At 44.3% G+C, this 12769-nt stretch overlaps 1 protein-coding gene across 3 annotated transcripts in view; it reads right to left on the reverse strand.

Moving 5' to 3' along the window:
- Positions 1–4251, reverse strand: part of HACL2 (2-hydroxyacyl-CoA lyase 2) — a 42513-nt gene extending 38262 nt beyond the window's left edge. The window contains exons 1-2 of one of the 3 annotated variants that reach the window (XM_088458613.1): positions 4180–4251; positions 2642–2766 (exon numbers count right to left, since the gene is read on the reverse strand). In XM_088458613.1, the coding sequence (XP_088314739.1) occupies positions 2642–2766; positions 4180–4186 (132 nt within the window). In that variant the 5' untranslated portion in view covers positions 4187–4251. The other 2 variants (XM_088458615.1, XM_088458614.1) reach the window with 2 other exon arrangements.
- Between the last annotated feature and the right edge of the window lie 8518 nt (positions 4252–12769).

The following is a 12769-nucleotide window of genomic DNA, read 5'->3' on the forward strand; positions in this document are numbered from 1 at the left end:
ATACATGTAGTTTAGTAGTTGAGATCAACTGAGGTTTAGGGGTAAATTTACTACGATAAGAATTTTTAGAAATGGAGATGTTGCCCATAGCAACCAATGAGATTCTAGCTATTATCTTCTAGTAGGTGCTAGTTAAATGTTAACTAGAATCTGATTGGTTGCTATGGGCAACATCTCCAATTCTCAAAAAACTCTCATCTTCGTAAATTTACACCTTAGACTACATTACTGTACAGCAACTCCAGTTTTCTCCCAAAACCGACCACTTAAGCTAGCCATACACTGTACAATAATGCAGCTGACAGGGAAGAGGGCAGGAGCAGCTGCCCGATAATCGGAGCACATCCATACACTAAACGATGTATGGAGGCGATCTCCATTCACAGCCTGCAGTTGTTTGATCAACAGTCGGGTGAATGAAATCGGTTTGAAAACCAAACGCTGAATGTTTTTCAGCAATATTAATGCGGTGAATGATCATCATTCTGTACCATAAACTGAAAGATAATTGCTTAAACCAGTTGTTTGATCGGTTGGTTTGCAGGATTATCGTGCAGTGTATTGCCAGTTTGAAACTGGTCCAATTTATTTCCCCGGTTCCCCGAGCTTAATCTATTCAGATGCATTTACAATTCACAGTGATCCTGATTCATCTGATGTAATAGAAACATGTGTGCCAAAGAAAGCGGCTTCTAGCACACAGTGTTGAAATGACAACCAGCGTTTGACCGCAAAAAGGTCACAGTCATCCATGCAGGTGACGGCTGGCATTCCAAGCCAATCCAATGGATCCCAACTATCTCCAGCATACACAGATCATCCCTGTGGCTGAGCAGCACCAGGTTCCAGCAGATCACTGGGACCCTGCTGAATAGATGAAACGTGTGTATTTCAAGGGAGGGGTCCCCACAAAACTATATAGAGCTAATATAGGAAATAAGTACATTTAATAAGTAAATATAAAGTACATTTGTAGTAGGAAGCACCATAAAAAGTGTCAACATGTAAACCTCTGCGCAGAACTGGAATACATTCTTAATGGGGAACTCTAACATACTAGCTATTTTATGTTCATTTTAATTATTATATTTAATTTGATAAACTGTTTGGATGGTTTTCCCTGAATTTACAAGCGGTCTATCATTTAACAAGCTGATGTGGGCACTTGATTATTACACTCTAATTCTGCAAATTTTAATAGGTGTTATCCATAATATAATAAATAATACTGACAATTAAATTAAATAATATAATACATAACAAGAACACAAATTAGTTTGATTGTCAGTAATATTTGAGTAACTTTATGTTATAGCCTAAAGAGGCTCCCTAAGATTTGTTATATCAAAATTTTCATGCTTAGTTCAGCAACAAGGAACCTGTACCAGATAATGTGCAGTACTTCAGCTATGGATCCCAGCAGTCCAAACCCTAAAGTATCTACACCAGTGGTTTCCAAACTTTCTTGAATCACAGCGTCCTAGAGTATCAGCATTTTTTTTACGGCGCCCCTAGGCCAAAAGTTTCCTATTGAAAAATTCTGCAAATATTTTTTAAATAAGTAAATTGTGCTTATTTGCTTGCAAATATTTTATCATAGGTAAAAATAGTGCTGGTGGTTGACAATCACACGGACCATAAACTTGGTTTGGTTCTGGACCATCAACCTGAGGCACCCCTGCAAGTGCCCCGTGGCACCCCAGGGTGTCAACACACCCCAGTTTGATCAACACCAATTATACTTGGTTTCACTCTTAAGTAAAATGTTTTAATTATAATCACTCGACTATGGTTATACTTTAGGTGTATGTATCAGGATTTGACAAAATTCAGTCACCAGGAATGACTAGAAACTAGTAACAATTAGTTTGCAGGGCACATCCATCTGCTTCGGGACCCATTTATCTGCACTGTCCCAGCTCCAGGCATAGCCAGACTAGAAGTGGAGACCATAGCAACCAATCAGAATCTACCTATCATTTATCTAGCACATTTTAGAAGATAATTGCTAGAATCTGATTGGTTGCTATGGGCAACAACTCCGCTTGTAAAAACCTGCACTTTAGTAAATATAACCCTGGGTATTTGACCATGGGGGGTTGCTGAGACCGACAGCATGGCAGCAAATCAGATATCTGTACTCTGATTTACAGACAGTCTGACAGCAAATCAGATCGCTGTACTCGGATTCGCTCTCTTACCTCACAAGGGGGTCAAGCACAGACCATCTTCTTGTCAGATTAGACCTATCACTGCACCACAGCACCAGACAAAGCTACAGCTAACTAGTCTGTTCTGTTTCAAGGTAGTCTACTACATTCCCACTGCTTGGTTGCCCTAAAAAAGTATTTTTTCTGGCTCCTAAATTTAGGTCCTGGCACCTAACTCTTGGAGAACGTTGTAGAGTCCTGCTTTTACAGATTATATAACTGAAGTCACCTTGACATTTCAGGACAGTAAGAGTACTGAACCTGTGTTCTAATGTGGTCATATATCTTCTTGGTGTTTTCACATATCAGTTACAACATGCATTACAGCATGGATTAAATACTATACTTTCAGTAATTGTTTAGGCTTTTCTAAGCATATGTATTGTTGTATGAGTAATGCTATCTTTCCAAACATCTTCTAGATTCCCTACCTTGTGAAAAAGCTGGTAGATGACACCCAGACGATAACCCAACCACAACAGTATAATGGACAGTAACAATGCAAAGACAACTCCCAAAGCGTGTATGCAGTCACAGCTTAGATCCATTGAGAAATCTACATAAACATTAAATGGAATACAATAAGTTACTAATGAAATAGCATCAAACATTTTACATTAAATGTACAATTTTAAGCATCTCATATCAAACTAGTAACCAAGTACAGACTGAAATCCTTAGAGGCTAAAGCCCATAATACCTTATTCAGGGTCAGACTGAAATGTGATTTTGTCTGGTTGTTTTTTTTGCCTCAGGTTGCATTTTTCTTAATTACTTATGTGTCCACTTTTTTTTTTCAGCATTAAACATGGCTTACGATTGTGTACATCTAGAGGGCTGAGACCGGTGCTAGAAAGGACGTTCAGTTGCGAGTAGTGGGCTTGCAGCAGCCAAAGTACAGTAAGGGAATGTAGTTATTAGGTACAACTAAAATGGCAGCCAAAAAAATCTAAAAAGCAGCCTCCTGGATGGGTCAGCGTTATGGGTACACTGAACGTGGTATAAATGTAACGTTGATAATGACGACTGTGTGCATTTATGAAACCAATAAAACTGCTGCAACACTGTTTCAAAAGTGATTTTTACATGGCAGAGCACACTAGCTTTACACAAATAAAGAACGCTTCATATTCAGTTGGGGAAGGGGAAGACTGAACATACATTTTTAAGTGTGGTCATTAAACAAGATAAAATGTCCTATTTGCGTCAGCTACTGTTCGCATTTTACATGTCCCAAACCACTTCTGTACTCATTATCTGCTCTATCCAGCCATTAACTGTAATGTGTTTACACTGTGTAGCCAAGCCAAGCATGAAGCCAGGCCACCCAGCCATTTGCATGGCTAAACGGTGGACTTTAGATACATTATCATACTGTAGCTTAGCAGGCTTCAGATCAACAACAAAAAAAAAAACAAAGAAACAAAAAAAAAACATTATACAAACTACAGAAAGAAAAGAAAATGGTAAAAACTGGGCAAATGTCAAAATAAATCACATAGTAAAAATAGGAAAATGAGTATGAGAAGAGGGGAGGTTGGGGTTCAATGAACATCTGTCCCTATTGAAGAGACACACATCTGTCACCATTGTGTAACACAATATATAGTTATACTGTACCAGGAAAGAGAAAGAGAAATAGTCCTGAACTTTTGTCAATAGGAATGAGTTCTTAACGCTCCCTGCAAAACTCACAAATCAACAGTGCCGTAAACTTCTAGGAACAAACCTACATAAAGTACACGGCAACATGCATAACAATATACAGTATATAAGAGAATAAGAACTATGAATAAGAACTATGTCTAGAATAAGAACTATGCAGGTGAACTTATTTGTATACAAATACACAAAGTACAAGCATATCAGCGACCTCTACCACAGTCTTCGTGCAGACACAAAACGCTCTTCACAACCACTCAGGACCAACAGCGGCTATATGTAACGTGTGCACAATCCTGACACCTGCCTGGCATGGAGAGGAGTCACTAGCACTCACTTCCTGATCGTTACCCAGAGATCCTCTGCGGCAGCCTCGTCACGTGACCAAGGTGATGTCACCCTGCTGACTGCTGGCAGCTTTGATTCAGCCGCCCGGATGGATCTCATCTGACTCTGGTCAGCGCAAGCAGCCTGTGCTGTGGCTTTCTGGTCACGGTATCAGTTATTGTACAAGTGAAGTCCCATCATGTAATCGCACTCTGGGATGGGTAGTTTCCAGAATAAAGAAAACGGAGAGCCACAGTTCGCTTTTGTTTGATAGTGACAATCTTAGTACAGTGTAAATGATTAACACACCAACAGTAATTGGTGATAAAAGGGCAAACTCTGGCCCTTATCCTGCACATGTCAGGCCTGTGTGAGCCATTATTATCTCTTCTGTTTATCTAGGTTAAAATGTAAAATGCTAATTTTCAGATATGAATGCTTTATTGCATGGACATTAATGCCAAAGGGACGTTGAAGCCTTATGCACCATGGAAGTTCTGTGCATAGCGAATTGCGGATAGAAATAAGCGTATGTCAGGGGCAAATGCAGGATTTCTAGAGGGGGGTTTCCCAATTGTTGATTTTAGAGCGAGTGTGGCCAGTCCATGAAGAGGGCATAATTAGCACTTATTCAGCTTTAATATGCGTCATACAAAGTATAGTGTATGTCGTAATTTCAACATATACAGGGCCAGCAAACAAAGTTAACCCATTAGATGTGGCGGTAGGGCCATCTTGCCTGAGCAGCTGAATGTTATTTTTCTACATCAGGGTCCATAGGGTATCCACAAGATACCTTGGGGTATAGGTGATGACGTCAGGCATCGGGCACCATAGAGTTAAGTTTTCAGCCTCCCAGGATGCACTAGGGTCCCCCTCCTATACCCCGCCCCCGAGCCAAGGCATCTCAGTTTCGTTGGTGCCCGGCTCGGAGTCGGAGCACCTGTTTAGAGGGGGGCTAAGGATAGCCCCTGAAGTTTTCTTCGCGGCAGCTGTTGCTGCACATCTGGAAGTACAGCATGGACAGTCACTACTGACGTCCATGCTGTCTTCCCTACACCCCGCCGGTACCAGAACGCCGGTACTGATCCGGGGATGCTGGTAAGCATCTGGGGTCACAGCTAGCGGTGACCCCAGATGTTTTGGACCATGGCCGGATTCAAGGGGACAGCAGGTAAGCAGCGGGTTCCTGTGGTGGGTCTCTGCTGTTACATGGTCCAGAGTCCCCAGGCAGGGGCCTTTCTGGGGACTGGCTGCAGCGTGGAGCCAGGTAACCAACCTGCGCTTCCACTACCCCCCTGGGACAGCGGACCGCAGCTGAGCGGTAGCGCTGCGGCGTCCCAGGGGTTAATTGCATGCCAGGGGAGCGCGCCTTCCCTGTACACAGCCGGCGTCTCCCCCACTGCACACAGCCCTCTCTGCACCTGCCGATTGGCCCTGTGACAGCACTCCTCCCCCAGGCCGGCCTCCTCTCTGCTCCTCGGTGGCCATCTTTCAAGAGCATGGTGAATGCTGCTGGAAGCTGTTGATCGGTGGCATTGTGGTCAGGGTCCCCCGGCATACCTCTCCTCCGTTGAAACAGGTCTGTGTATACAGCGCTGTGTCCTACCAGGCTCTGTGTTTGCGTAGTTGAGGAACAGCGCTGATAGTGCAGGGATTAATTTCTTTGCATTAAATGTGACTTCTGCTAGCGTCTGCTGCCTGTACTTTCACTTTCTACTGTCAGCCATTTCACTGGCCCTGCTCTTCTTCTGCTAAAGCCCTTGCGGTGCAGTGATTGCAGGGTGGTTCTCCCACTATACTAACGAGTATTAGTGAGAGGGGTCACATACTTACCATCATGTCTGAGATTGAATTTCCTCTCCAGCTTCTGTGTACTACGGCCAAAGTACCAATAGCGGAGGGGGAGGGTAACGTGGAGGGGCTATGTCGGCAGTGTTATTTATTGCCGCGGCCAATTACTGTCACGGATTTCGGTACAGGAACCGCCCTGGGCTTGTTTCGCCAAAGCGCTTACAACCCTAGTGGGCCAGTTAGCTCCGCCACCTGCGTTTTCACAGATGGGATTGTCCCAGCAGTCAGTGGTGTCGTCTCCCATGCAGGGTTTCCCGAGACAACTGATGGTACCTCACAGTCTCCCTATTTCCCCTTCCCAGGTCTCTCAGAAACATGCGTGGGTTATTTCACTGACAAGTTCTGTACAGCATTTGTCGGACATGTTACAAGGGGAGTCTGTGTTGCGGCCACATAAGCGGCCGGTAGCGTCTCTGTCCGGTCCTTATGAGGATGACGACGTGACGACCGATGATGGGGAGATTCTGGATCTATCTGACCAAGAACCTCTCCGTACTAAAGAGTCGGACGCTAAGTCCAAGGTTTATATTCCTGGCCTTATTCGGGCAGTCCGCACAGCTTTAGTTATTGAGGATGACGATCCTCCGGTGTCCAAGTCCAAATATGCCTTTTTTAAGGATATTAAGGGTGACGCCACAGTGTTTCCTCTTTCGGGTCAGTTAGTAGACCATTTAGAAGAGGCGTGGAAACACCCTGGCAAACGGTATCAGCCTCAAAAACGTCTAACGGTGGCTTACCCGTTTGCGGACAATTATTTTTCTAAGTGGGAATCCCCTCCACAGGTGGATTCTCATGTGACACGCCTAGTCCGAAGTGCCACATTGCCCATGCCCTTCATGTCCTCCTTGAAGGATGCTATGGACCGTAAGGTGGAAATCTGCCTAAAGTCTATTTATTCCCTCGCGGGGGGGGGGGGCATCCAGACCGGCTATGGCCGTATGTTGGGTAGCCAGAGCTATGGAGCGCTGGGCTGATAGTTTGGATGCGTCTTTGGATTCCGACTGTTCAGCTGAACAGGCCGAGTTGGTAGGCAATCTCCGGGATTCGGCCACGTACATCAATGAAGCGGCCTTGGATATCAGTACCCTCACATCTCGGATTTCTTCGGCAGCTGTTGCTGCTCGTTGCACCTTATGGTTACGATCTTGGAAGGCGGACGCTGATTCCAAAAAGGGCTTAGAAGCTTTACCCTTTAATGGAGAAGTCCTATTTGGTCCGGATCTGGACAAAATTGTGGCCATGCTGGCGGCAGCCAAGTCTGCATGTCTCCTGTCTGCTGCGGTCCCTTCCAGTTCGGGTACGTCGGCCTTACAGAGCCCAGGGTAGGCCTAAGGCACAGTCTTTTCCCCGACAGGCTGGCCCCAAGAAATCGGCCAAGCCCAGGAAACAGGCCTTGAGTACCAGACGTCCGGCCCCTAAGTCTGATGACAAACCTGCGGCCTGACGGTCCGGGCCTCCCTTTGGGGGATCCCAAAGTGGGAGGCCGCCTGCTGCAGTTCGCCCAGTGTTGGTCGGTAACCACGACAGACAATTGGGTTCACGAGGTGGTTTCTCACGGGTATGCCCTCTCCTTTCGGCACAGGCCCCCATCCCGATTCTTCACCACGGGTCTTCCCTTAGACCGGAACAAAGCCATGGAACTGCGGAAAGTTTTGCACACTATGCTCCAGGCTGGAGTTATAGTGCCTTCCATTCTCCCAGAGGGGCCAGGGTTTCTATTCCAATCTATTTTTGGTGCAGAAACCCAATGGGTCGTACCGTCCGATTCTCATCCTCAAAGCCATCAACAAGTCCTTGCGGGTTCCGAGGTTTCGGATGGAGACCCTACGGTCCATCATTCTGGCGCTGGAACCTGGGGATTACATGGTGTCGTTGGACATACAGGACGCTTACCTGCATGTCCCTATTCTTTTACGCCATCAACTGTTCCTCATGTTTGCAATCTGCAACGATCACTTCCAGTTCCGGGCATTACCTTTTGGCCTGGCGACAGCACCACGAGTGTTCACCAAGGTTATGGCAGCTTTCCTGTGGCTGCAGGGAGTCCGCATGTTGCCGTACCTGGACGACCTTCTGTTGGTAGCAGGATCTACAGAGCTCCTTCTACGCCACTTGGATCTGACCATTGCGGTACTGCAAAGGCACGGCTGGTTAATAAACTGGCAAAAGTCCACCCTGATCCCGTCTCAGAGGATTCTGCACCTCGGAGCCTTATTGGACTCCAGACAGCAGAGGATCTTTGTGACAGGGGAAAAGATCTCTGCCTTACAGTTGAGGGTGCGCAGTTGTCTGCAGAGTTGCCGTGTGTCCCTGCACTCAGCGATGAGGTTACTGGGCTCCATGGTGTCAGTATTCGACATAGTGGAATTGCCCAGTTTCACTCCAGACCTCTGCAGCAATTGATCCTGTCCAAATGGAATGGACTGCCTCAGAGTCTAAAGTCCCAGATGATGGTGCTCACCCCGGAGGTTCGCCTCTCCCTAGCCTGGTGGTTGCAGACGACCCATCTCAACAAGGGTTGTCCATTTTGGGTGCCGAACTGGGTCCTGTTGACAACGGATGCCAGCCTTCGGGGCTGGGGAGCGGTCACGGGTCCACACTTGTTCCGGGGCAGATGGACTCAAGCAGAGAAGGTGCTTCCAATAAACATCTTGGAACTCTGCGCGGTTTTCTTTTTTTGTATATTCTGTTTTTATTAGAATATTTAGAAAAAAAATTACAGTTGAAATAAACATTGCACATCTGATAAAACTGAAGCAGATAATAAGTAAACGTACTTTTGCTTAGAAAAATCAGGCTAATAGCACAAATACCACAATCTATATCAGATATGCAATATATAATATATAAAAAAAAATGAATCACAGAACAAACTAAAATAAATTTTTAAAAGGGAAACATATAAAAAAACAATCAATAAAAGAAAATATATATATATATACATACATAATAAAAAAAAAACAGAGAAAAGGAAGGGCAAGAATAGAATAGCAGAGAAAGGAAGAGAGAAGAAGAAAAGGAGGGACTATCGTGTGTATAAGCGTAATCATAGTTGTTATTCTAAGGATCATAAATTATATTCTGGATGAGGTGGAAGACATATAATTCCTGTATGTATCTGAAGACTTATAGTCTAGCCAAGGAGACCAGGTATTGACAAATTCAGAGGGCTTATCTAGAGAGGAATATAAAATATCTTCCATTGACATAAAATAATCAAGCCTACAAAACCAGTCTTTACGTGTAGGAGGAGTAGCAGATCTCCAGAGTACAGGTATCACAGCACGAGCTGCGTTACTCAGATGGCGAAGTAGGGATTTCTTGAACTGGGACAATGGGACCGACGAGTGGTTAATTAACCAAAATTCAGGGCCTGTGGGAACGGGAAAACCTAAAATTTGTTGGGAGATAGAGATAACATCGGACCAAAAATTTGATAGTGAAGAACAATCCCACCAAATATGTCGGAGAGAGCCCACAGCGGAAGAACATCTCCAACAGGTGTTGGGAACTGATGGGAACATGGAATTTAATATGACAGGATGACGATACCATCGCATTAGAATCTTATATTGTGTTTCCCTAACGGTAATACAAATAGAGCTAGAGTGGGTTTTAAGAAAGATAGTCTGCCAGTCCGAGTCAGAAAGAGTTAGATTTAAATCTCTCTCCCAAGCCTTAGCCCAAAGTGGAATACTAGACACTTGACTGGATAATAATAGTTGATAAAGGGCAGATATTGTATGTGTGGGGGATAGTGGGGTAACACACAATTTCTCAAAATTAGTGAGGTCCCTTTTTGCTAAGGAAAGCCTATTATCTGTGGTAAGGAAATGGCGTACTTGCAAAAACTTCCAGAAATCTGACTGAGGAATGTTCCATCTTTCCTGGATCTCTGAGAACTGTTTAATGCCAGAAACATTTACCAGCTGACCAACTCTGAAGAGACCCGCCTCGGTCCAGTTGGGAAAATGGGAAGGGTCAATACCTGGCGGGAACCTTGAATTAGCCAAAAACGAAGTGAGAGGGCCAAAAAGTGAGGAGATGTTAGGGATAAGCCTTAAAATCTTCCATAAAGAAAGGGTGGGAGAGATAGTTGGGTGAGGAGGGGATATCCGAGGAAGAGACGGCAACCATGGAACTATCTCACGGTGTTGTTTCATGAAGCAGTCTTCAATGGCAATCCATTGTTTAATATCTCTGTCTCTGGTCTATTCAAGGATTCTATTTAGATGGATGGCATGATAATAGGATTTAATGTCTGGGAGCTGAAGACCACCTAACTGTTTTGGGCGTGAAAGTAAGTCACGTCTGATTCTAGGTCTCTTTCGGGACCAAATAAATTGACGGATCAGTAAAGTGAGTGATCGGAACCAAGATTCCGGAACAGCAATTGGCAACATCTGGAGAACGTAGATCAGTTTGGGTAGAGTGTTCATCTTCACCACATTAATCTTTCCTAACCACGAAAGCTGCTTCAGGTGCCATTGGGAATAATCCGAGCGGATTGAGGAAAGAAAGGGGAGAAAATTTGTTTGGAATAATTGTGACAGATTTCTAGTAAGTTTAATCCCTAAATATGTGATATGGGACGGGTGCCACGTAAATGGGAAGGAACCTTGTAGACTCGCTATTGTAGGGGAGGGGGCAGATAAATTAAGGGCACTGGACTTTGAAAAGTTAATTTTAAAATTGGATAATTTCCCAAACTTTTCAAATTCCAACATCAAATGCGGTAAAGATGTGACCGGTTGAGAAATAATAGCTAGGAGGACGTCAGCAAATAATCCAAGTTTATATTCTGTCCCACCAGCCTGAACGCCTGAGATATGGGGGTTGGTTCTAATAGACCTCGCCAGAGCTTCCATGCAAAGCACAAAAATTAGCGGGGACAACGGGCACCCCTGTCGAGTATCATTACGTATTAAAAAGGGATCGGATAAGGTGCCATTGACCCTCACTCTTGCTGATGGAGACTCATATAGGGCTAAGATCCTCTGTATAGCGAGAGGACCCAATCCCACGTGACCGAGAACAGACCTCATAAATAGCCAATTAATCCTATCAAACGCTTTTTCAGCATCAGTTGATAGAAGAATGGTAGGTATATTTGTCTGCGACACTAACAGAATCAGGTTGAGAATTTTAGTTGTATTATCACGGGCTTCTCTGCCCCTGACAAGCCCTACTTGATCGTTGTGAACCAGTTGTGGGAGAAGTGGATGTAATCTATTGGCTATGAGTTTGGCGTACAATTTAAGATCAACGTTAAGGAGTGAAATGGGTCTGTAACTCGGACACAGGGAGGGGTCCTTCCCTGATTTAGGGATTACCGAAATAAATGCTTCTAAAGATTGTCTAGAAAACTGAGAGTCTGCGGAAATTGTGTTAAAGGCATTTAAAAGCATGGGGGCCAGTTTATCCTTAAAAGTTTTATAGTATGCGATGGTTAGACCTTCTGGGCCAGGGCTTTTAGCTGAAGGGGAAGAAGATAAGACAGAATCGAGTTCTGTCATTGTGAAGGGAAGCTCTAGGGCGTCTCTATCTGAAGGAGACAAGGTGGGAAAGGTGGCTGTGGAGAGGTAGTCTAATATGTCTTGGGAAGAAACAGGAGGTGTTGATGTAGAAGAGGAACCCGCCAGGTTATAGAGAGTCGAATAATATTGTCGAAAACAGGAAGCAATTTTAGATGACAAAGAGTGAGATGTGCCTGAACTATCTTTAATAGTTGAGATAAATCCAGATGCTCGCTGAGTCCTCAAAGCCCGTGCTAGAAGCTTCCCTGTCTTATTACTCCACTGATAAAACCGGCTCCTACATTTCCGTAAAGAAAACTTTATGTCGTCAGAAAGTATCTTATTGAGTTCCACACGAGCCTCTGACAACTTCAAATAAACATCGCCAGATAGAGATGATTTATGTGAAGTCTCAAGCAAATTGATACGCTGGAGTAAAGTCGAGATCCGTGCAGATTTCCGTTTCTTAACGTAAGAGCCGAGTTGAATAAATTTGCCTCTAATTACACATTTATGAGCTTCCCAGATAGTAATCTGTGAAACTTCGGGAGTAACATTCAATGCTAGATAGTCCGAGAGAGCCGTGTCAACTTCTGTCTTACAATAGGGATCTTGTAGTAGAGATTCATTAAGCCGCCAAGACCATTGTCCGAAAGAGAACCCAGGTAGTGACAACGTCAAAGAAACAGGGGCATGGTCCGACCACGTGATGGGACCAATATTGGCGTCAGCGAGCAAGTGGAGATGTCTGTGACTCCAAAATAAATAATCCAAACGGGAGTATGTCTTGTGGGGGTTGGAATAGAATGAATAGTCACGACCGGTGGGATGCAAAATTCTCCAGGAGTCGGCCAGCTTGTGATTATGGAAACTCTGTTTAACCTGTCTGTACTTAGCCTGTGAGAATCGAGGGGACTTAGAAGAAGCATCAAGTATAGGGTCTATGGTCCAGTTAAGGTCTCCCTCTAAAATTATAATACCCTTTAACCGAGAATCAAGCTGGTCTAGGACAGATTTCAAAAAGTTATGTTGTGCCTGATTAGGGGCATATATATTAATAAATGTAAAGTCCTGGTGGAAAAGTTGACAAGTAATTAGAAGTACTCTACCCGGGATCAATTTATAAATTTTAACATCGGTGATGGGTAATCGTTTTGAAAAAAAAATCGCAACTCCCTTAGATTTACCTTCAGGACTATT

The sequence above is a fragment of the Taudactylus pleione genome, unplaced genomic scaffold (genome assembly GCF_031769625.1).
Source record: "Taudactylus pleione unplaced genomic scaffold, aTauple2 ptg000845l, whole genome shotgun sequence".
NCBI classification, from domain to species: Eukaryota; Metazoa; Chordata; class Amphibia; order Anura; family Myobatrachidae; genus Taudactylus; species Taudactylus pleione.